Source organism: Macrobrachium nipponense, chromosome 16 (genome assembly GCF_015104395.2).
Source record: "Macrobrachium nipponense isolate FS-2020 chromosome 16, ASM1510439v2, whole genome shotgun sequence".
In the NCBI taxonomy this organism is placed as follows: domain Eukaryota; kingdom Metazoa; phylum Arthropoda; class Malacostraca; order Decapoda; family Palaemonidae; genus Macrobrachium; species Macrobrachium nipponense.
Genome location: NC_087209.1, coordinates 57,465,835 through 57,491,635, shown reverse-complemented (window position 1 = coordinate 57,491,635; position 25,801 = coordinate 57,465,835). Strand labels below are relative to the sequence as shown.

Genomic DNA, 25,801 nt, shown 5'->3' with positions numbered 1-25,801 from the left:
TTCAGCTTGTTCGACATAAATTCACCAAACAGGTAACGTCCTTGGAGTGTCCTACTCTATGCTTTCTCATACAGTACCTTACTTGGTGTACTATTAGCAATATTGTAGGTACCTTGCATCATCTGATGATCCTCAGTTGTCTTGTTTTTGCCTTTTTCTTTTAATCTGTTTCCTTTTGTGTCATCTCACCTAACTATCTGATGAGATCTACTTATGGTATTCCATTTTTAGTACTCGCTGTGTAATTCCATCTGATGATAATCGTACAGTGGATTCTGGTCAGTTGCATACAATTCACAATGGTTGTATAATGGTTGTAAGAATGAAGCTCTTGAGTGTGCCACCAAAAGTTTTAGGCATGTGACAGTGTAAGACTTAGTTATGTGGAATTTTGACTTTTTTTCATTCTCATTGTTATCAGCAACACCTGAAATGCTTTAATGTCAGGATTTCTCACTGAGGTTAGGCTTGAAATGAATCTCTCCACTCTCTTTTATCTTGTCCTGTGCCTGCCTGAACTCTCATTATTTCCAAGTCTTCATCAGCCCCTCCCCTAATTTTTTATTTTGATTTGAATGTTGTAGATATGTAAATTTTCTTGCTGATATGTAAATATTGTGTAACATATCTCAGATAGTACAGGATATCTGGACTTGAAACAATGCAGTTCATTTTGTTTGCTTGTATTGATATGCCAGGAATCTGATGATGGTTTTAACTTTCCAGGTCTATGCAATGAAACTCTTGAGTAAGGTGGAGATGATTAAACGTTCAGATTCTGCCTTCTTCTGGGAAGAACGAGACATCATGGCCCATGCAAATTCTGAGTGGATAGTCCAGTTACATTTTGCATTTCAAGATCAGAAATTTCTCTACATGGTTATGGATTATATGCCAGGTAGAAATTGAGTAAATATGTTAATTCAGATGCAGTAGTAATAGTTTTGATATTGGCTGCAAAGGGTTTTACTTTGATATTAGTTTGAGGTTCCAAGTCACTGATAGGTTATTCATACCTTCTTGTTAATGCTACTCATAGTGGATATTGGTGAAATTTCTGATTGGGAATTACTCGTTATGTGACATTTACTTTGGACTTATTATATCAGGAGGGGACTTGGTGAACTTGATGTCCAACTATGATGTACCAGAGAAGTGGGCCAAATTCTACTGTGCTGAGGTAGTTTTGGCATTAGATGCAATTCATTCCATGGGATTTGTTCACAGGTGAGTTGCAGTTTCCTGCTGGTCTTTAGAGGCTTTGGTGTAATTTGCATGGTGGTTGATCTTTGTTAAGTACTTCATTGGTAAAGTACTTAGTTGTACTGCTGTATGCCAGGATTGAATCCCGACCTTGTTAGTAAAAGACAAGGCAAAACCAACTAGACCACAAATGCGTAAAGAAAGTTGGGACCCAAGGGGATACCTGAGCAGGCCAATTTCCAAGTTTCTTTATGACCTCTATAGTATGGTTGGTGATTGCCTTTTGTCTCACCTAAGTAGGCCTGGGCTAAATCTGAAAGTGAGGTGTTAACATTTATATTTGGCTTGTTATTTTGTGTTGATTTTCAGAATTTGGTAGTCTTGCCTCATGAAGGACACAGTAGGCTTGTGATTTATCTTACTCTGAGGTTTTGTAGGTTGATGCACCTTTTTGACTAAGTAAAATCCTACTTAAAGCATGAAGTCCTTGCTGCTCTTTATGTGGACCTATTGTCATTTATTTTGTAAATGTCGTGTCCAGGTGTTGAAGTTATTGACATATAATGAAAGGGGCCACTTTGCTTTGAAAATACTTTTAGAATTCAGGAAAATAGTTTGATTGTTGCAGAACCTAGATTTGCTGTCATGAAAAACATTCTTAACATTATGTTGTTCATACACGAAACAAACCTTCGGTCTTAACATTAGGATTTACTAGCGCCAAGCTGGAAAACCGGTAGAATTAAAATTACAACTGTTGAGATCCAAGGGAACTAATGGGCATCTATACCAGGTCACGGGGCATGGTATACCCAGAATGCCCACGGCTACCTGTGACCCATCAGTTATTTTCCTACCGCCTTTAAGATAAGACGTGTTACTGTCTATCTCATTTAAAGCCGGTTTTTCAGTTTGCCCGTTCTTTATCCATTTCATTTTTTATTTTTCATTCCTTTTCTTTCTCCAAGTGTGATCAGTGTGTGGTAAGAGTGTATACGTGGTATGATGGAGAATTTTGCCTCAACATCGGGATCGTCTACCGCTTCGAAGAGGAGACAAAGGAAATGCCCAGGAGTCAGTGGCTTCCCTTGTTCTAGGTTCCTAACCTCGGTGTCGACGGATCCTCATCCAACGTGTAGTAGGTGCAGGGAAAACGTATGTACGGTTACTAATCCGTGTTCTGTTTGTCGCGGTTGGTCGGTGGAACAGTGGAAGAAGTTCTATGGGAAAAGCCAATACAAAAGAAAGGGGTGACGCCATCTTTGGATGACCAACCTTACCGGCTTCTTTTGTATCGGTAATAAACCAGGCTGCTCCATATGTTTCTCCACCTGCTTTTGAATTGTCTCATACCCCTTCGGTTTCTCCTAGCGGTTCTGTATCGGAAACGTCAGGAGGGGCCTTGGGTAATTTTATGAATAATTTGCACTCTCCTTTGTTCCCAGCAAGTAGAGGGGAGATCCGCCATCTTTGTTCCAGGCTCCTGCTACGCAAGCGCATAGGTTAGATGGTACGTGGTCAGCGCTAGGCCTACCAGGCGTCCACCAACCTTGGATGGTCTGCTTGCGCATTATATGACGTCACGGTTCCAGCAGGGGCCGGCAGCGCTGAATGTTCCTCATCCCCCGGGCTTGCAATTTATGGGAATTAATGCCGCTGCTTCTCCATCCCACTCAGTATTTACAGCGATGCAGAACGTGGGAGGTAATTTGGCAGCAAACGTGCGGTTACCAGCAGAAACCTCTCAGTCTCTCCCTAGAGAGCGATGACGTCACAACATACGTCACACACTGAGATGGCAGGCGTGATGACGTCACAGACCGATTCTCGGCCTTTTTCGCTGCACCCAGACGCTAATACGCCTTCTGATCCGTCAATGCAAACTGTAATGCAGAAGTTACAGGATATAGAGGAGAGAATGAATAAGAGAGACAAAAAGAAAAAGTGTGATTCGCCTTCTTCGTCTTCTTCCTCTAGTTCGGCGTCATCGCTAAGTCCGATAACGTCACGGCGAGCGCCAGTCAAGCGTTGGAGGAGGATTCGGGAGTTCCTAGAGGATCCTCGGGCCAAGAGGAGAAGAATCAATTCTTCCTCTCCTTCGGACGAAGACTGTCATTTCCAAGTCAGCAAGAAGGTCGGAAAATCAGTGGCTATTAAGCACAAGGTTGCCAGACGAAGCCGTTCGCAAGAGTCCGAACAAGCGAGAGAGGTGACGGCCGGCGAGCTAGCGGCCGAGGCGGAGTTGCCAGTTCGGATCGCAAAAACTGCGATACCTCTGGTAAAATCGACGTTGGCGGCGAAAGGTGCAGCAGAGGATGGAATGAGATCCCAGTTTCGCCCGTAAGGCCGTTCAAAATACGTACGAAGGACGATAAGGCTCCTATTAAAAGTACAAAAAATAGAGAGTTGGCAACCTCGGCGGATACGTTCGTGGAAGGCAGTGTCCGTCTGGATAGAAGGCCGAGGCCTGGCTCGCCGACGCTCGAAAACGATGCCTGGCTAATAAAGACGAACTTACCTCTGTCTTAAGGAGCCTTCATCTTGGAGATCTAGACGAGATTCTCGCTCTAGTTCCGTGAGCAGAGAAAGAGTGAGACGTTCTCGTTCCCCTGCTGACTATCTGGGATCGAGCCAACAGCGGCCAGCAAAGATCAAGAGGCCGCGGCCGTAGGGCAGGCGGCCGTGGAATTCCGGGCCGTCTGTCAGAAGATAGAGGCGAGACAACATCTCTCGTGACGGAGAGTGGTACACTAGAGCCGGAGGAAGGAGAAAACCAAGAGTTTCTGGCCTCGTATGCAGAGGTTATTGATTTGATTCGTCAATTCAATGCCTTTCGGAGAAGACAGAAACACCGGCCAGTATGCTTCCTCCTGGAATTGACATGGCGTTTGGACTAAAGAGGGATACCAAGGTGTCGTATGAATTGCCTTGCTCGAGTCATGCGGAATCGGTCTTGCAACACGTAAACGCAAAGATTGCAGGGAGGGATAATTCCTTAAGATCTAATAGATCATTTAAATTTATTCCCCCTCCAATGATAAAGCAAAGGAAATATACGACACCGAAGGTCCCTTTGCTGTCTAGACAAATGAACCCTAATGTTGTAAGGTTAAGGCCTGGATTAACCTTGGATCAGGTTAAAATGGAGTGCCCTTCGATGACGTACCAAGAGGCTGCCACGTTAGAAGCAACAGCTTCTTCTGTCTTTCAGGCTGCGTCCTGGTTAGACCTTTGGTCAACAGCAGTGGCGAAAATTGCATCCTCGGAAGCAACAAGGAAAGTAGTAGATGAACCATTGTTCATTAGATTACTACAGTCAGGGTCCAAGGCGATTGCGTACCTGACAAACGTAAGTGCCAATGTTTGGGCAAATATCCTGCTAATGAGGAGAGATGCAGCATTGGCTAGACTAAGCCGCAATGTGGATTTGGATTCCCTGTTAGCAATGAGGAATGGGGATATCTTGGAATCCAGAGGTCATACTGGAAGAGGCGATAGATAGAAGAAGGATGGACACTAACGATAGGTTGGTGCAACAGGCAGTTAGGAAAACCTCTAACAGTCAAACTATTCCTTTGGAGGGAAGACAACAGCAGATGTCTCGAAAGAAACCAGTGAGACATAGCATCCCTAATAGAGTCACAAGACCCTCTTCCCCAAAGAGGATAACTCATCGGCCCTTTCACAATAGAAACAACAGAGGAAGGGGCAATAGGGGAAGGGGGAGAGGCTCAAGAAGATAGGATGGGCGCCTCCCATCACTCGGCCACACCAGTGGGGGGTTGCCTGGCAAATCACTGGAAGGTGTGGCAGGAACGAGGGGCAGAGCAGTGGGTGGTGGATGTTCTCAGGATCGGGTATTTGATTCCGTTCGAGGTAACCCCGCCCCTGACAGATCAACCATTACCCCACGTCACTTATGCCCACAGATCTCAGAAGGCCACTATTCTGCAGGACGAAGTGAAGAAGATGATGGAAAAAGGAGCTGTGCAACAAGTATGCAGTCCGACAAAAGGCTTCTACAGCAGGACTTTCCTGTACCACCCCAAATCCACGGGGAGTGGAGGACAGTAATAGACTGTCAACGCTGAATCTGTTTATAAGGAAAACCAGTTCAAGATGGAAACTCCGAAAACGGTTCTACAAGCAGTCAGAATCGGAGACTTTATGCTGACAGTCGATCTAAAGGACGCATACTTTCAGATACCAGTCCATCAGTCTTCAAGGAAATTTCTCCGCTTCAGTCTTGCAGGGAAGCTTTCGAGTTCAAGGTCCTGTGCTTCGGATTGACAACGTCTCCTCAAGTTTTTACAAGAGTGTTCACCCTCGTGTCGGCATGGGCGCACGCTCCAGGGGATCAGGCTGATAAGATATCTGGACGATTGGCTGGTGATAGCAAAGTCCAGGGAGAAATTACTCAGGGACAGGGCGACCCTCCTGCAGCTTTGTCACAGCCTAGGTATTGTGGTGAATCAGCAGAAGTCGCAGCTGGATCCAAGTCAACGTTTAGGAATATCTGGGAATGGTGATACACAACACAAGCCAAAGTATTCCCGACAGACCAAAGAGTACAGAAATGCAAACAAGTGGTGAATGCCTTTCTGGGAAAGCAGACACAGCAGCAAAGACAGTGGCAGGTGGTGCTGGGAATCCTAACCTCCTGGAGAAGCTAGTACCACAAGGAAGGCTTACACCTTCGGTCCATACAATGGGAGGATGAAGGAGTTTTGGTCACCAACAGTAGATCACCCGTACGAGCAAAATTCCCTTGTCGGCAGAAGTGAGGAAAGGACTTGCTGTGGTGGGGGTGGACGACGACAATCTGACAGTGGGTGTCCCCCTTCAACAATCCTCCCCAGACCTCTTGCTGTTCTCGGATGCATCACTAGAAGGCTGGGGAGCCCATATGGAGGAGTTGATGGTGTCAGCAAATGGAGTTGCAAGGACAGAGAACTCCATATAAACGTGCTGGAGTTGAAAGCAGCTTTCCTGGCTCTACAAGAATTCAGGGAGAGAGTAAAGGGACACTCGGTGGTATTGATGTCAGACAACACCACAGTAGTAGCTTATATAAACAAGCAAGGAGGCCTAGTTTCTCGGCAGTTACATGTGATGACAGTTCAACTTCACCAGTGGGCTATAGAGAACCTGGTAGACATCAAGGCCAGGTATATTCCGGGAAAAAGAAACATAGTGGCCGACAAGTTGAGCCGCAGGGATCAGATTCTGGGAACGGAGTGGTCCCTACACCAACAGGTAGTGGACAGGATGCTCATGTTGTGGGAAGGACCGATCATAGACCTATTCGCAACCAGGTACAACAAAAAGTTGGAAGTGTATTGTTCAGTAGTCCCGGACGCAGAGGCAGCAGCAGAAGATGCGCTACAACACCCCTGGGACAATCTGGACGTGTACGCATTTCTCCATTTGTCTAATCCGTCAGGTTCTGAACAGGGTAATGCGGTCTCAGAACCTCAAGATGACCCTGGTAGCCCCGTTATGGCCGAAAGCAGAGTGGTTTCCAGACCTACTGGAACTCCTAGTAGATGTGCCAAGAGAGTTACCTCCATGGAGCAACCTTCTGTGTCAGCCTCACGTGGAGAGGTACCACCAGTCGGTGAAGTCCTATCGCTTCACGGGTGGAGACTGTCAAGTATCTCCTCCGAGAGCGAGGTTTTCGCAGAAAGCAGCAACTCAGATGGCAGGTAATATCAGAAAATCATCTGCGACAGTATACCAAGGGAAGTGGTCAGCATACTGTGATTGGTGTCGTAGGGGGAACGTGTCTCCACTCGGTACCACTATTCAGCAGTTAGCGGACTTTCTGATATATCTCAGAACAGAAAAACATATGTCTGTATCTGCAGTGAAGGGGTACAGGGCTGCTCTAGCCTCAGTCTTACGAATGAAAGGAGTGGACATATCGTCTTCATGGGAGTTGGCCATGCTGATGAGGAGCTTTGAACAGTCATGCCCACCAAAGGAGCTAAAAAACCCCAGATTGGGATCTGACCAAGGTACTGAGTAGTCTGACAAAACCCCCTTACGAACCACTAAGGCAGTCCACGGATAGGAGCCTGACCCTGAAGACAGTCTTCTTATTGGCCCTGGCTTCAACCAAAAGGGTGGGGGAGCTACATGGCCTCTCATATCTCATAAAGCACTCGAGAGGTTGGAGATCAATGGTGTGTGAGTTTGTCCCAGAATTCGTGGCAAAGACCCAAAATCCAACAATAGTAGACGGCAGATTCGACTCCTTTACCATACCTTCCTTGGCAGACTTTGTAGACAACGACAAAGCTGAAATGCTCCTGTGCCCCGTCAGGGCACTAAGGGAGTACTTAAAGAGAACAAGGCACCTCAGGCCGGGGTGCCAGAGGTTGTTCGTAAGTACAGGACGGAACAAGAAGGAAGTGTCCAAGAATACAATATCATTTTGGCTAAGGGAGACAATCAGAAATGCTTATACTGCAGAAGACAGAGGGTCAGATAGCCAGGTGGGAGCTAGAGCTCATGACATCAGGGGTGTGAGTGCTTCCCTAGCATTTAAGAAGAACATGTCTGTGGATAAAAATTCTGAAAGCTGGCGTGTGGAAGCGCCAAACAACTTTCACCTCATTTTATTTGAAAGATGTTGCCCATAGATCCTTGGACACCTTTTCCTTGGGTCCAGTGGTGGCGGCCCAACAAGTGATATAGTTCATCCAGTGCCCCTGGCGGGTCAGTTTGCGTCTAGTCTAAGATGAAGGTATGAAAGTAGAATGAATGGGATGACTGGTCTTTTTCTTTACTACTTTCTTCCTACTCCTTTAACTACGGGCAATATGAAGGAGAGTACCGTCATGTGCTGGAACGGACTAGATGCAGGTGAGATGGTCAGCCATACTGTGAGCTATCTTAGCTGATGATATACTTTTCAGTAGCAACACACCCCTCTGGATAATAAGGAAAGAGGGGTGAAGGTCGATCCAGTCGCAAGGGACAAGAGTAAACAGTAGAATGGTATCTACACCCAGTGGGAGGAAACCAATAGATCCGCTTATATCTTTGGTCCTAGGTTCATTGTCCATTCTCTAGAATTTCCCTATATATTCGGAAATGGATAAGGTGGCAAACTTCCAGTCAGTTGTAGAGACTTACCTCCCTCCAATAGTAAGTCTATCCTAATGTTAAGACCGAAGGTTTGTTTCGTGTATGACAAATACAATTTGTAACTAATTTGTATTTTTCATAACTAACAAACCTGAGGTCTTAACAGTTAAAGGCCCACCTCGAACCACCCCTCTAGCAGTCTAAACTGGGTTAGAAATATAACTGATGGGTCACAGGTAGCCGTGGGCATTCTGGGTATACATGCCCCGTGACCTGGTATAGATGCCATTAGTCCCTCCTGGATCTCACAAGTGTAATTTTAATTCTACCGGTTTCCAGCTTGGCGCTAGTAAATCCTAATGTTAAGACCTCAGGTTTGTTAGTTATGAAAAATACAAATTAGTTACAAATTTGGTATTTTTGAGAAGAAGATGCCTCAAGTAATGTAATTTAGGATAACAGCATTTCTTTTTGTCTATAAATACTAATGACTAAAATTCTAATTGCAGTGGCAGTTGCAAGTGTTGCCACTTAGCAAGTTGCTTTAGTTGTTGTGCCTTGTCTTCCTATTATATTGGAGATATTTGACAATCAAGAGATAATTCACTTCGTATTTCCAAGCAAAAAATGAAAAATGATCTAATTGACTGTAATTTGATTTGAAAAATTATTCCTTGACAAAGACTTTAAGGCCTTGAATTAGAACTTATTGAATTTAATCAAACGGAAAAACATGTTGGTCAAGTAGTTTTTAAAATTCCCATTGTTGTCAGTTGGTTTTATTCTGATGGATAATGTTAAGGCCTGTGTTGGGCTTAAGTTTTACTTGTTGGAGGAGGTAAGAATGATCCTGTTTAATAATTGTATTGTACGTGACAATGTTAATGGTTTTGCTTAGTGTTTGGATGATCATGAATGTGTTTTGTTTATAAAGATAGGAATACAGAGAAGGGATTTTACTGTCCTTTCACTTTCTCGTTGTTGTTTGAACTTTTTTTTTTTTAATGAGACTTATAAGAAATCGTTTTGGCAATTCAGCTGCCTATTTTTTTTCACTTAACTCTTATATTAAAGCCTCATTCATAGTAGCCCTGTGGTGGTTGGCACCAATGTGTTAAATGTCTTCTGGATGTTTTGCCTCTTAATTTAAAACGTCTGAAGTAGTTTCATAGATGATTATTATGGATGATTATTTCAAAGGGAAATGCAGTGAGACCAAGTTGCATTGGTAGGCTCCTATAGGTAAAAATTTCCATTTATTTAAAGTACAAGCAAGTTTGTATCCCATAAAAAAAAGAAGCATCTTGGATAGATGAGCATTGGCTTGACAACTAACAGTCCGCGTCCTTCATTGTTTTCTGTTAAATTTTTCAAAAGCTCCCTAGTTTGTGATCATGATTGTCTTTACAGGGTAACCAAAGATGATCGTCTTTCCTCCTGGATTGTAACATCATCTTTAAAGTAAAAAGTTGTACTGCTGTATGAAAGAATGTTATATAAAAGCTTGTTACAATAATTATGTATGATTTATTTCATAAAAGTGCATCACTTATATAGTTCACATTCATGAGCTGCAAAGACCTGGTCGCTAGTCTTGCATGACAGACAGTTGAGTGGGGGAAGTTTTGTGTGCTGCTTCATATGGAGACAAGTCTTCCAGCAGTTAACTGCCTTATTTTTTATTTAGTGCAGCAATTTGAGGTGTAGGCATCTCAGAAGGCATCTGACCCTCCCAACAGGACCTTTTCATGGGCATTGAAGTCTTGAGAAACCTCTGTAAGAATCTTTTGACATGATATAGTGCCTTTATCTAATACTGACATTTGCTTCTTTGTGATGGATCAATGAGTCTCATGGTCTTTAGCATAGTCACTCCTACTATAGGTTGGAATTCATTAGGCTTGTATTTTATAGCTTCCTTTCTGGAAAAGACTCATTGTAAGTAGCCAAGACACTGCTGGACCATTCAGCATCTCCCCAGTTTCTTCTCCCATTGAAGACGAAGAGCACTTACATACTTTGGTAATATAGAGCTGTTTGTCCTTTATCTTCAAAAGGCCAAAACTGGGAAAGGTACATCCAGACTGTTCCTCTATAATAAACAGTGTTCCAGGAAGCAGGTACTAATTCCATATAACACTGTGGTGCCAGCAAGACATCATAGGTTCAGGTTCTTGGGCAGAAATTCAGTTTTTTCCACATCTCTTGTTTCTACATATAACCTGAATGTCAATACATCAGGTGCCAAACAGCCTTTACTAGTTTGTACCTTAGGGATACATTGCAAAAATGTTTGGACTCATATTTGTTATGACCACAAGATGGGTAGTATCTGCATCACATCAGGGAGGTCATGAGAATCCTTCTTTCTCTTCCAATCTCATCTCATTTCTGACATCACCTAGTGGTTGCAGCTTCTTAATAGCTCTCTTAATTTTGTATCTATGGTATTGCCTATTGTTTCGAGGGCTGGATCATTTAACCTGAAAATTCATTTATTAAATATATGGCATCTTTAGAGAGATGTACTTTTGAAGTCACCAGCTGATTGGTCTGGTGCATAACAGCAAGTTATAATTAGAATAATCATTTTTGAAACCTTACAGGAATTAATCGTATACAAACACCTTGTTTGTTCATACACAAAACAAACCTTCGGTCTTAACATTAGGATTTACTAGCGCCAAGCTGGAAACCGGTAGAATTAAAATTACACTTGTGAGATCCAGGGACTAATGGCATCTATACCAGGTCACGGGGCATGTATACCCAGAATGCCCACGGCTACCTGTGACCCATCAGTTATTTTCCTACCGCCTTTAAGATAAGACGTGTTACTGTCTATCTCATTTAAAGCCGGTTTTTCAGTTTGCCCGTTCTTTATCCATTTCATTTTTTATTTTTCATTCCTTTTCTTTCTCCAAGTGTGATCAGTGTGTGGTAAGAGTGTATACGTGGTATGATGGAGAATTTTGCCTCAACATCGGGATCGTCTACCGCTTCGAAGAGGAGGACAAAGGAAATGCCCAGGAGATCCAGTGGCTTCCCTTGTTCTAGGTTCGTCCTAACCTCGGTGTCGACGGATCCTCATCCAACGTGTTAGTAGGTGCAGGGAAAACGTATGTACGGTTACTAATCCGTGTTCTGTTTGTCGTGGTTGGTCGGTGGAACAGTGGAAGAAAGAGTTTCTATGGGAAAAGCCAATACAAAAGAAAGGGGGTGACGCCATCTTTGGATGACCAAACCTTACCGGCTTCTTTTGTATCGGTAATAAACCAGGCTGCTCCATATGTTTCTCCACCTGCTTTTGAATTGTCTCATACCCCTTCGGTTTCTCCTAGCGGTTCTGTATCGGAAACGTCAGGAGGGGCCTTGGGTAATTTTATGAATAATTTGCACTCTCCTTTGTTCCCAGCAAGTAGAGGGGGAGATCCGCCATCTTTGTTCCAGGCTCCTGCTACGCAAGCGCATAGGTTAGATGGTACGTGGTCAGCGCTAGGCCTACCAGGCGTACCAACCTTGGATGGTCTGCTTGCGCATTATATGACGTCACGGTTCCAGCAGGGTCCGGCAGCGCTGAATGTTCCTCATCCCCCGGGCTTGCAATATTTATGGAATTAATGCCGCTGCTTCTCCATCCCACAGTATTTACAGCGATGCAGAACGTGGGAGGTAATTTGGCAGCAAACGTGCGGTTACCAGCAGAAACCTCTCAGTCTCTCCCTACGAGAGCGATGACGTCACACATACGTCACTCTGAGATGGCAGGCGTGATGAGTCACAGACCGATTCTCGGCCTTTTTCGCTGCACCCAGACGCTAATACGCCTTCTGATCCGTCAATGCAAACTGTAATGCAGAAGTTACAGGATATAGAGGAGAGAATGAATAAGAGAGACAAAAAGAAAAAGTGTGATTCGCCTTCTTCGTCTTCTTCCTCTAGTTCGGCGTCATCGCTAAGTCCGATAACGTCATGGCGAGCGCCAGTCAAGCGTTGGAGGAGGATTCGGGAGTTCCTAGCGGATCCTCGGGCCAAGAGGAGAAGAATCAATTCTTCCTCTCCTTCGGACAGAAGACTGTCATTTTCCAAGTCAGCAAGAAGGTCGGAAAATCAGTGGCTATTAAGCACAAGGTTGCCAGACGAAGCCGTTCGCAAGAGTCCGAACAAGCGAGAGAGGTGACGGCCGGCGAGCTAGCGGCCGAGGCGGAGTTGCCAGTTCGGATCGCAAAAACTGTGATACCTCTGGTAAAAATCGACGTTGGCGGCGAAAGTTGCAGAGAGGATGGAAGCCAGTCCCCAGTTTCGCCGTAAGGCGTTCAAAATACGTACGAAGGACGGTAAGGCTCCTATTAAAAGTACAAAAAATAGAGAGTTTGGCAACCTCGGCGGATACGTTCGTGGAAGGCAGTGTCCGTCTGGATAGAAGGCCGAGGCCGGGCTCGCCGACGCTCGAAAACGATGCCAATGCTAATAAAGACGAACTTACCTCTGTCTTAAGGGAGCCTTCATCTTGGAGATCTAGACGAGATTCTCGCTCTAGATCCGTGAGCAGAGTAAGAGTGAGACGCTCTCGTTCCCCTGCTGACTATCTGGGATCGAGCCAACAGCGGCCAGCAAAGATCAAAGAGGCCGCGGCCGTAGGGGCAGGCGGCCGTGGAATTCCGGGCCGTCTGTCAGAAGATAGAGGCGAGACAACATCTCTCGTGACGGAGAGTGGTACACTAGGAGCCGGAGGAAGGAGAAAACCAAGAGTTTCTGGCCTCGTATGCAGAGGTTATTGATTTGATTCGTCAATTCAATAGCCTTTCGGAGAAGACAGAAACACCGGCCAGTATGCTTACCTCCTGGAATTGACATGGCGTTTGGACTAAAGAGGGATACCAAGGTGTCGTATGAATTGCCTTGTTCGAGTCATGCGGAATCGGTCTTGCAACACGTAAACGCAAAGATTGCAGGGAGGGATAATTCCTTAAGATCTAATAGATCATTTAAATTTATTCCCCCTCCAATGATAAAGCAAAGGAAATATTATACGACACCGAAGGTCCCTTTGCTGTCTAGACAAATGAACCCTAATGTTGTAAGGTTAAGACCTGGATTAACCTTGGATCAGGTTAAAATGGAGTGCCCTTCGATGACGTACCAAGAGGCTGCCACGTTAGAAGCAACAGCTTCTTCTGTCTTTCAGGCTGCGTCCTGGTTAGACCTTTGGTCAACAGCAGTGGCGAAAATTGCATCCTCGGAAGCAACAAGGAAAGTAGTAGATGAACCATTGTTCATTAGATTACTACAGTCAGGTCCAGGCATTGCGTACCTGACAAACGTAAGTGCCAATGTTTGGGCAAATATCCTGCTAATGAGGAGAGATGCAGCATTGGCTAGACTAAGCCGCAATGTGGATTTGGATTCCCTGTTAGCAATGAGGAATGGGGATATCTTGGAATCGCAACTACTGTTGCCAGAGGTCATACTGGAAGAAGCGATAGATAGAAGAAGGATGGACAACTAACGATAGGTTGGTGTTGCAACAGGCAGTTAGAAAACCTCTAACAGTCAAACTATTCCTTTGGAGGGAAGACAACAGCAGTTGTCTCGAAAGAAACCAGTGAGACATAGCATCCCTAATAGAGTCACAAGACCCTCTTCCCCAAAGAGGATAACTCATCGGCCCTTTCACAATAGAACAACAGAGGAAGGGGCAATAGGGGAAGGGGGAGAGGCTCAAGAAGATAGGATGGGCGCCTCCCATCACTCGGCCACACCAGTGGGGGGTTTGCCTGGCAAAATCACTGGAAGGTGTGGCAGGAACTAGGGGCAGAGCAGTGGGTGGTGGATGTTCTCAGGATCGGGTATTTGATTCCGTTCGAGTAACCCCGCCCCTGACAGATCAACCATTACCCCACGTCACTTATGCCCACAAATCTCAGAAGGCCACTATTCTGCAGGACGAAGTGAAGAAGATGATGGAAAAAGGAGCTGTGCAACAAGTATGCAGTCCGACAAAAGGCTTCTACAGCAGGATTTTCCTGGTACCCAAGCCAACGGGGAGTGGAGGACAGTAATAGACCTGTCAACGCTGAATCTGTTTATAAGGAAAACAGTTTCAAGATGGAAACTCCGAAAAACGGTTCTACAAGCAGTCAGAATCGGAGACTTTATGCTGACAGTCGATCTAAAGGACGCATACTTTCAGATACCAGTCCATCAGTCTTCAAGGAAATTTCTCCGCTTCAGTCTTGCAGGGAAAGCTTTCGAGTTCAAGGTCCTGTGCTTCGGATTGACAACGTCTCCTCAAGTTTTTACAAGAGTGTTCACCCTCGTGTCGGCATGGGCGCACGCTCAGGGGATCAGGCTGATAAGATATCTGACGATTGGCTGGTGATAGCAAAGTCCAGGGAGAAATTACTCAGGGACAGGGCGGCCCTCCTGCAGCTTTGTCACAGCCTAGGTATTGTGGTGAATCAGCAGAAGTCGCAGCTGGATCCAAAGTCAACGTTTGGAATATCTGGGAATGGTGATAGACAACACAAGCCAAAGTATTCCCGACAGACCAAAGAGTACAGAAATGCAAACAAGTGGTGAATGCCTTTCTGGGAAAGCAGACACAGCCAGCAAGACAGTGGCAGGTGGTGCTGGGAATCCTAAACCTCCCTGGAGAAGCTAGTACCACAAGGAAGCTACACCTTCGGTCCCTACAATGGAGGATGAAGGAGTTTTGGTCACCAACAGTAGATCACCCGTACGGAGCAAATTCCCTTCGTCGGCAGAAGTGAGGAAAAGACTTGCTGTGGTGGTGGGTGGACGACGACAATCAGACAGTGGGTGTCCCCTTCAACAATCCTCACCCCAGACCTCTTGCTGTTCTCGGGATGCATCACTAGAAGGCTGGGGAGACCCATATGGAGGAGTTGATGGTGTCAGCAAAATGGAGTTGCAAGGACAGAGAACTCCATATAAACGTGCTGGAGTTGAAAGCAGCTTTCCTGGCTCTACAAGAATTCAGGGAGTGAGTAAAGGGACACTCGGTGGTATTGATGTCAGACAACACCACAGTAGTAGCTTATATAAACAAGCAAGGAGGCCTAGTTTCTCGGCAGTTACATGTGATGACAGTTCAACTTCACCAGTGGGCTATAGAGAACCTGGTAGACATCAAGGCCAGGTATATTCCGGGAAAAAGAAACATAGTGGCCGACAAGTTGAGCCGCAGGGATCAGATTCTGGGAACGGAGTGGTCCCTCACACCAACAGGTAGTGGACAGGATGCTCATGTTGGTGGGAAGGACCGATCATAGACCTATTCGCACCAGGTACAACAAAAAGTTGGAAGTGTATTGTTCAGTAGTCCCGGACGCAGAGGCAGTAGCAGAAGATGCGCTACAACACCCCTGGGACAATCGTTGAACAAAGGTGTACGCATTTCCTCCATTTTGTCTAATCCGTGCAGGTTCTGAACGAGTGGGTAATGCGGTCTCAGAACCTCAAGATGACCCTGGTAGCCCCGTTATGGCCGAAAGCAGAGTGGTTTCCAGACCTACTGGAACTCCTAGTAGATGTGCCAAGAGAGTTACCTCCATGGAGCACCTTCTGTGTCAGCCTCACGTGGAGAGGTACCACCAGTCGGTGAAGTCCCTATCGCTTCACGGGTGGAGACTGTCAAGTATCTCCTCCGAGAGCGAGGGTTTTCGCAGAAAGCAGCAACTCAGATGGCAGGTTAATATCAGAAAATCATCTGCGACAGTATACCAAGGGAAGTGGTCAGCATACTGTGATTGGTGTCGTAGGGGGAACGTGTCTCCACTCGGGTACCACTATTCAGCAGTTAGCGGACTTTCTGATATATCTCAGAACAGAAAAACATATGTCTGTATCTGCAGTGAAGGGGTACAGGGCTGCTCTAGCCTCAGTCTTACGAATGAAAGGAGTGGACATATCGTCTTCATGGGAGTTGGCCATGCTGATGAGGAGCTTTGAACAGTCATGCCCACCAAAGGAGCTAAAGCCCCAGATTGGGATCTGACCAAGGTACTGAGTAGTCTGACAAAACCCCCTTACGAACCACTAAGGCAGTCCACGGATAGGAGCCTGACCCTGAAGACAGTCTTCTTATTGGCCCTGGCTTCAACCAAAAGGGTGGGGGAGCTACATGGCCTCTCATATCTCATAAAGCACTCGAGAGGTTGGAGATCAATGGTGCGTGAGTTTGTCCCAGAATTCGTGGCAAAGACCCAAAATCCAACAATAGTAGACGGCAGATTCGACTCCTTTACCATACCTTCCTTGGCAGACTTTGTAGACAACGACAAAGCTGAAATGCTCCTGTGCCCCGTCAGGGCACTAAGGGAGTACTTAAAGAGAACAAGGCACCTCAGGCCGGGGTGCCAGAGGTTGTTCGTAAGTACAGGACGGAACAAGTAGGAAGTGTCCAAGAATACAATATCATTTTGGCTAAGGGAGACGATCAGAAATGCTTATACTGCAGAAGACAGAGGGTCAGATAGCCAGGTGGGAGCTAGAGCTCATGACATCAGGGGTGTGAGTGCTTCCCTGGCATTTAAGAAGAACATGTCTGTGGATAAAATTCTGAAAGCTGGCGTGTGGAAGCGCAAACAACTTTCACCTCATTTTATTTGAAAGCTGTTGCCCATAGATCCTTGGACACCTTTTCCTTGGGTCCAGTGGTGGCGGCCCAACAAGTGATATAGTTCATCCAGTGCCCCTGGCGGTCAGTTTGCGTCTAGTCTAAGATGAAGGTATGAAAGTAGAATGAATGGGATGACTGGCTGGTTTTTTCTATACTACTTTCTTCCTACTCCTTTAACTACGGGCAATATGAAGGAGAGTACCGTCATGTGCTGGAACGGACTAGATGCAGGTGAGATGGTCAGCCATACTGTGAAGCTATCTTAGCTGATGATATACTTTTCAGTAGCAACACACCCCTCTGGATAATAAGGAAAAGAGGGGTGAAGGTGGATCCAGTCGCAAGGGACAAGAGTAAACAGTAGAATGGTATCTACACCCAGTGGGAGGAAACCAATAGATCCGCTTATATCTTTGGTCCTAGGTTCATTGTCCATTCTCTAGAATTTCCCTATATATTCGGAAATGGATAAGGTGGCAAACTCCCAGTCAGTTGTAGAGACTTACCTCCCTCCAATAGTAAGTCTATCCTAATGTTAAGACCGAAGGTTTGTTTTGTGTATGAACAAATACCAAATTTGTAACTAATTTGTATTTTTCATAACTAACAAACCTGAGGTCTTAACATTAGGATTTACTAGCGCCAAGCTGGAAACCGGTAGAATTAAAATTACACTTGTGAGATCCAGGGACTAATGGCATCTATACCAGGTCACGGGGCATGTATACCCAGAATGCCCACGGCTACCTGTGACCCATCAGTTATATTTCTAACCCAGTTTAGACTGCTAGAGGGGTGGTTCGAGGTGGGCCTTTAACTGTTAAGACCTCAGGTTTGTTAGTTATGAAAAATACAAATTAGTTACAAATTTGGTATTTTAATGCTTTGAGCATAGGTGGTTCTTTATATGTGAAATTCCCAGTCTCTCTCTGAGCCTTTGGTTACTTTATAATGCTGAACCCTTTTTGATCCTTTAGTTCACTGACAGATAGGTCTTGGATATCCAGCAGCTTAGTTTTTTCATCTAAATTGAAATTAGTGTTGTATATGAATAATGGATTTTGTGTTGAAGGAAATCCAATTAAAAAAAACTTTTTCATATTAACCAATCACTCACATGATAAATTCCTTCTTTGTAGCCCTCCAGATTTCTTGTGGTTTATGGCAGACTAGATGCTGCTGGGGATCTGTTCACAAGGCTCATGTACAGAGCTACTACTACTCTTCGTTTAAAATCAAGGGACTGCAGCGTTTTGACATCTGAAGACTGTGAATGTGGGCCATATATGAGTTGTAGTTTTGTATGAAAAAAATCAGTTTCTAGAAAAATTGGATTTCCTGTGATGGATAACAATTTTAGGATTTACCTACTGCCATCCTAATTTGTTGCAGCAACCTTTTTACTTTCTGTAAGCAAGGGAGCGAATGAGTTTGTCTCAGAGTGAGCTCGCACTACTGTTAAGTAGCATGCAAGGCATTCTAGTAAACTGAAATTGGTCGGGCTGCTGAAATTGATGACCAAAACATGCTCAAAGTGGGGTGTTTTTTCTGTGTGATTATATAAATAAAAGTAATTTGTGTAAACTTCATGTCTCTTTCTTTACTTCTAAACTTATAGCTGGAAATAACTTTTAGTAAGTACAAATAGACGTAGTGTTAATCTTGGAAGTGACAGGGCATGAAGCATAATTCTATTGTTTCATTAAATACCTAACTTGAGTTTGGTTCATTTTGGACCTTAGTAAGGGATTTTTCAAGTTCTTAGAGTATTCAACTTGTAACTAGCATGGACTGATGATAGAATGTTTTGGAAACATTTTGAATTGTGAGGCACTTTAGAACTTTAGTAATGTTTTTCAATTTTATCTTTGCAAATAATTTTGTGATTTTGTTTTTTTCACTATTGATTCCTAGTTTGTTTGTTGTTTTACTCTAGGGATGTTAAACCAGACAACATGTTGCTCGATATTAGTGGTCATCTTAAATTAGCAGATTTTGGTACCTGTATGAAGATGGATAAGGTAAGATTTTTTTTTCATTATTTTGTCAAGGCACTGTTCTCATTCTTTCATTGAAATGATACTGCAGCATTGGAAATTTCAGTTGTATTTTATGTTGCTCTGAAACTCACATATCCATTGTGTTAAATTAGCCATATGTTTTATATTTTTTAACTTTTGATATGTATTTTTACTGAATATGTTATTACATATTTTTATTAGTTCAAAAAGATTAGATTAATTAGATTTGATTTTGAATGATTTTCTTTTCAAGTGTGCTGTGTGCCTGATGACTATTTGTCATACAAATGACAGGTCTTTTATTTTTACTGATTATTGATACTCATTTTAGAACATAATAATGTTGAAATGCTTCCTAAACTAGTAAAACAGTAGGTAGTGCGATAGTAGAATAACTAGGTCTGCCAGTGTCAGGTAGAGAATTCCTTTTCAGCTGTAAATTGTATTTCTTTGAATATCTGTTAGAGGTGGAAATGTGCTGTTTTTCTGAATTTTTTAAGATCATAGAGTAAAGTTGTGAGGGTTATATATAAAAACATACACTGTATTATTTAAGTCTCTGGTCTGGAGACTGAGTCAAGGAATGGGAGTGTTTGGGCAGGTGAGGTGTTCCTCTCTCCCCTGCCAAGTGAGACTGGTCTTGTCCACTGATAACTTGCTTCCCTAGTGTATGCTGCTACTTGATATTTGGTTTTTATCTCTTTGTAACTAGCTTAGGTAAAGATCAAAGGATTGTTTGTGTTTGTAGAACTTAGAAATTAGACATTTGTATTTGTTTCACTGCATATTTGGTATTTATTTTGTGACAGGATGGGCTCGTAAGGTCAGACACTGCAGTTGGAACACCAGACTACATTTCCCCAGAAGTCCTCAAGTCTCAGGGTGGTGAAGGCGTGTATGGTCGTGAGTGCGATTGGTGGTCTGTTGGGGTTTTCTTATATGAAATGCTGGTTGGAGACACACCTTTCTATGCAGACTCTCTTGTTGGAACATATGGAAAGATCATGGACCATAAGAATTCTCTCAAGTTTCCAGAGGATATAGAGATAACATCAGAAGCTAAAAGTCTCATATGTGGATTCCTAACTGACAGGTTGGTAATTCTTGGTATCTAGAAGTGATTCTATGTATCCATATAGAATTATCTAGTGAAATGTTCTTTTACTGAAGTATGTCTATTATCATAACTTTTTAATGATGTCTCAAGTATTTTTTTTTTCAATTTTCAACAGGTTAACAAGATTAGGTGGTAATGGAGTGAATGAAATTAAAAGGCACAAGTTTTTCCTTAATGACCAATGGACGTTTGATACCATACGAGATTGTAAGTAGCAGAGAGTTGTTCATGTATGTTTATTGTAGTGAATGTAATTATTTAATATTTGTCGTAGATCTCACAAACAGTGGTCAAGTTGGAAGGAATTCATAGCTGGTGAAATTTTAAGTACAGTAGTATAATTTGTAGTGTGGATGCAGCTTGGAAATTGGTAAGAAAGGACCTGGCAGTTGTGTAGTAACCTTCCACTTAAGAAAATGCCCAATGATGGAAAATAAGGTCGAGTGTTCATATAATTTTTTTTCCTCCTTATGCAAATGTGAAACAAAGATGCTGCTAGCTTAACAGAGATTATGTAGAACAGATCAGGAAATGTAGGTGTGTTATACAGCTGAACCCCAGCAAAAGCAGATAATTTGTTTCTATGTTATTGTCTGGAATTCACTAATGAACCAATTTATTAAAATAAATAGTTTGAAATGCTGGTTGAAGAGAGACTTGACTCTCGTTGATACATTGACAGGAATAGCATTGCAAAATGAAGGTACCAGCAGTTTTATCTGTTGTTATGTAAAGCTAACTTCTGTATATGATTGATCATCATTAAATTACAGTTGGAAGTATTGCTTTTGGCTCTGAAGGCAACAGGTCTCAAGGGTTATTGGGTGGGTTGTGATCATAGGGAATAAAACTTTCCTTGCAATTGTTTTTCAGTTATTCCCAGTTATTATATTTACAAATTTGTATATGTATTGGTGTGGTAGCATAGGGTTGCAAGTTGTGGGAAATGTGATCACTAAAAATGTATCACATGGTAGGATAGGTAAATAATTCAAGATAAGTCAAGTTGAATAATTCCAATTGCGTATCAGAGACTACAGCATTTTACTTTGGCAAGATCTTAAGAGTCCCATTTCTAGACTCCTAAGAATAGCCCAGTGGATTTGCCTGCAAGTGAATGGTACAAATGGGGCAAGGTAAAACAGGAAGTACGACAGATAGGAGGGAAGACACCAAAGTGAAAGGAAGGCATGGATGCACATAATTTTTTTTTACTTGTTTTGTTACAGGTGTACCCCCAGTTGTTCCTGATTTAGATGGTGATGCAGATACAAGCAATTTTGATGAAGTTGAAAATGAAGATTCACCTGAAGAGAGCTTTCCAGTACCAAAGGCCTTTGTAGGAAATCATTTGCCATTTGTTGGTTTCACATACTCTAAAGATTATAGGTAAGAAAATATTTATCGCACTGTGCTTGCAGATGTCAAGGTTCTGTCTCTTTGGAGGGATAAAAATCAAAAGGAATGAATGGTTTAAAGGACTCAGTTATATATGTGAATGGAGAGGCTTAGTTCTTGGGCATTGTACAGGACTAGAGAATATAGTAGTGTTCCATGAGTTTGGAGTTAATACTTGGAAATCATTATTTATTGAATTTGTGTGACAATCAGACATCACAAGTGTGCTAATGCGGGGATCTAGGACAGTGCTAAGCATGGATTGTTAATGATTTTAGTAAAGAGCTTTTTGTTTATCTTTACAGATTGCTAACCTCTCCAGACAAACCTGATGGGAAGCGAAATCTGGTATGTGCAGTTTATTGTATTTTATGAATAGATCTTGAATAATTCTTTCTTCAGTGTTTTTCTCTAGTCTGTATATACCTTTGTAGGTTTAAAGGGACTTTTAGAAATTCCTCTTCCTTTGTATTGTGTGTTCATTTACTTTAGACGAAGTACCCTTTATTTGTATTTTTCATTGAAACTTTGTGTCTTCCCCTCATGTTTTTTTTAAATGTTAAATTGGTCAGGTGAGGGTGTTTGGTGAAATTTGTAAGGGGCAAAATAATTTTGGAACTAAGCTTATATTTTCCTCCTCTTTGTAAGAGAAATACAGACATAGGCTTGTGTAGTAAAGAGAAAACTAGAAATATCTAAAAGAAGGAAAGGGTTTTACACGTATGGAAGGGGGTATGGCTTTGATGAACGTTCATCCTATCCTGCTGCATTTAGTCACAGTGACTTGGTTTTACCTGATCAGGTTTAGTTTGAGCTAATTTGTTTTGGTGGTGTTGAAGGGCAAGATTATTATTACAGCATTTTAGTGTAATTTGGAAATGGAAATTATCATTTTATCAGGGCCAATTACTTTTGTATTGTGAAGGGTAGATAAGTTCTGTTTGTTTACAAGGATCCAATATAAGGCATACTGAGTGAGAACCTTCATAGAAGGTAGTTTATCTTTTTTTGTTTATCTTGTATGCCTGCGGTGGGGATATATCAGCATGCTTTATGTACATCAACATGAGAAACAGTTGTATATGATAATGCTCAACTTTTGATCATTGGTAAACAAACCATTCAAAGATAGGATTGTAAGGTAAATGAAGACAACAGATGTTACAGGTTATTAAGTATGTAGCATTTATGTTCTGTAACAGCTGTGCAAGTATCACTAGCCCCTCAATTTAAATCATGATCCTGACTTGGGTGAGCGAGTAAGAACACTTTTTGATTACGTACTTGGTAAGCTGCGTTATGTAATTAACATATTTCATTAAAATATATAAATATATAAACTCCTAAAAGATAATTTAAACAGAACAAGTTGAAAATTTGACATTGGATGGTAGGTTAGTAAATAGTTAACCATTAATAGGTAAACCTAAGTTTGGCTTGTCATGTTGAGTAATATGATTTTTATCCTCTACACTGAAGTAGATGAAATCCAAAATGTTTTTTGTCAAGTTTTAAGAAAGATATGTCACTGGCATTTCTTTTCCCAAAAAATTTAAGAAAAAAGTGAAATTGTGTTAAGATTTGACAGAAGATCAAGGTGTGGAAACAAAAAATTACCATTTCTTGACTTCTTATTTTGGTATTTAACCCTAAATTTAACCCTAAACTGTCAAGAATTGTAGGAATAGAAAGGTTATGAACACTTTATGTTGTAGGTATTTGGATTTTTAAGCATAAACCAAAAAGGCATTGTAAACAGTCATATTCCCAGTATGTATAGCTTTTTGCAACATTAGATATGAGATGGGCTGAAGTTTTGATCCCATGTGCTTATCTTTGAAGGTGGTAGGTACAAAGCTTTCCCTATTCATAGCTTTAGATTGCTTTCCCAGTTAGCTATATTGCTATTTCCTGGAGATTGCATGTATGTATAGGTGTGGTTTTATTTATACCTTTATGTAATTACAAATGCTTTCTTTAATGATTTTTGGCAGTTTTTAGATGTACAGTAGTTATTATGAACTCAGGGTTCTGTACGTACATGATTACTCATATTTAATTATGCTTTTATGGTGATTTGTGACAGTGGCTGTCCTCAGAGAATAGATATTTAGTTTTTAGCTGCAGCTGAATAATAATAATGTTTGGCTGACATATAATATTTGCTTATAACAGTAGTGCTCTTCCCTACAGAATACACTGATTTGGGATTGGATAAAGGTATGCATATTATAACTAGTTACCATAAAATTATTCTCTAAGAATGTTGTGCTGTGACTTGTAAATTTGTTTTGTTTTAGTAGGTTTTACATCATTCAAATCTTATTGCCCTGGAGATTTACTCCCTTCCTATGTATATACCACAAGTTAAGCTTTGATTTTTCTAAGAGTTTTGAGTTTTTGCATCGTTTGTGGTTATCTTGTTTTATTTTTTGCTACTTAGTGAGGTAAAGCATGTTTCAAGAAGAAAAAGTGTTAACTAAACCAGTGAGTCAGAAAATTATTGCATGTGTGCTTTTCTTTTAACTGCATTGGTGAAGCTCACCCTTTTATATTGTTAGATGAGTTTTGAGCAAAGGAAGTTGCGTATTCTCTGCAGGTATTAGTTATCCAAATAGAATTCCTTTTGGCTGGAGTGTCTGCCATGTGTACCGGCAAACTGCATGACTGTGCTGTGCAGACCAGAAACTGACAGTGCCAGTGGGTATCATCATTTCCATGACTTCCTCATGGATTTTTCCAATAACCAGGTTTGGCTTTGGGTTGTTTTGTTTGGGGTATTCGTTTTTCAAATCCAAATTTCCCATTTCAGTCAGTGCTGTTCTTCACCTATTCATTACAAAGAAACAACTAAAAGTGTAATCTTCTGTCATGAAGAAACTTCAAAGTAGTCTGTTCTCTTGTCCAAGATGATGACATCTCAAAAAAAGGTTCAGAAGGCAATTTATCTTTTGAACAGAAACTTGCTGCAAGCTCGCTCTCTCTCTCTCTCTCTCTCTCTCTCTCTCTCTCTCTCTCTCTCTCTCTCTCTCTCTCTCATATTTTAATACATATATTTTTTGGCCATTTGCTGCTATGTGGGTGGTATTTGAGTAACTTTTCTTGTCTACTTGTTCTCATCTGATTTTGCTTTTCTTATACCACAGACTGCTACTCATTTTACTTCATGGCCTTTCTAGTCTGGCAGATAAATTTGATTATCCCTACTCTCACTTATATATGCTATATATGTATATGGGTTATATATATTTATTATTTAATAATGCCCAGATCTCTTTTATAAATGTAGATACTTTTAGTCATTTACAGGTAGTGCAGCTCTCTTTTCCACTTCATCCAGACTGTTACTACTCTTTTTCATTGTGGTGACCACATGATACCAGCTTCATTCCCTGATTACTAATGGATCTCCACCTCTGCATCATTTGCGGTCGTGTGCATCGCATACCATCTGTTTCTTTGCCTTGACTGACTTTTTCCTTTTTTTCTCCCTTCGGGTTGCCATAAGTGTGGTTTTCTCTGGTTTATTTTTAGTCCTTTTTCTTGTTGCTCTTTCAACACTCGAACATCTCTAATAAGTCATTTTCCTCTTGGTTATGTAATAGTTTTATCGTTCAATTTAACTGGTATTGTATTGCATGTAAATTATGTAGGCTTAGGATTTTATCATGTAAGGTTTCCATTATTCAATTGTAGTTTTGTCCAATACAAGGTTTGATTTGCTTTAAGAATATTTTATCACAAAAGAGAATGTTTATGGGACCTGTTAGTGATTACAATTTGTTGTTTATTAAGCTGTTAAAATCAACACTGAAAAATGTCTATTCTACTCAGATAGTGTGCTTTTGCTTTAGTATATGTTCAAAGTGCTTCTATACTTTGACTAACTTCAGAACACTACAACTATTGGTCATTTCTAGTCCAGTGTGTTTTCCTGACTAGATTCACTCTGCCTGGTGTAAATGCGTTTATGGCAGATATCTCTTTCATGAAGCGCTGGCACAGTAACCATAATGTTTCTTGGAGAATTGAAGAAAAGGAAATATGTATGCATTTAGAGGTATTCATGCAAGTTGCTACATGAAAGTAGTTGTCCATTTACTAAACATTTTTTCAGGATGTAGCATTGATATTTTCTCTTGGTTAATCTTAAGCATTCAGTTGTCAATAATCTAACGGCAGTCATTTCTTTCAGACAAATGATGGAACAGATGCCAGTGAGTTGCCAGGATTAAGAGCACAGTTAGAGCACCAGAGGAACATCATTGACGAGTTGGAAAAATAAGCATAAAACATCAATATTGCAATTGGAGACAATTACTCGGA

The 25,801-nt window shown here is 42.0% G+C and overlaps 2 protein-coding genes across 2 annotated transcripts in view; one reads left to right on the top strand and one right to left on the bottom strand.

Moving 5' to 3' along the window:
* Window positions 1-25,801, bottom strand: part of LOC135195728 (rho-associated protein kinase 2-like) — a 166,614-nt gene that overhangs the window by 127,982 nt on the left and 12,831 nt on the right.
* Window positions 1-25,801, top strand: LOC135195441 (rho-associated protein kinase 1-like). Its single transcript, XM_064221682.1, has 10 exons — window positions 1-32; window positions 727-898; window positions 1,110-1,227; window positions 18,876-18,960; window positions 19,770-20,053; window positions 20,193-20,284; window positions 21,307-21,466; window positions 21,781-21,823; window positions 23,669-23,695; window positions 25,671-25,801. The coding sequence occupies exons 2-10, from the start codon at window positions 736-738 to the stop codon at window positions 25,758-25,760; spliced, it is 1,062 nt and encodes a 353-aa protein (XP_064077752.1). The 5' UTR covers window positions 1-32; window positions 727-735; the 3' UTR covers window positions 25,761-25,801.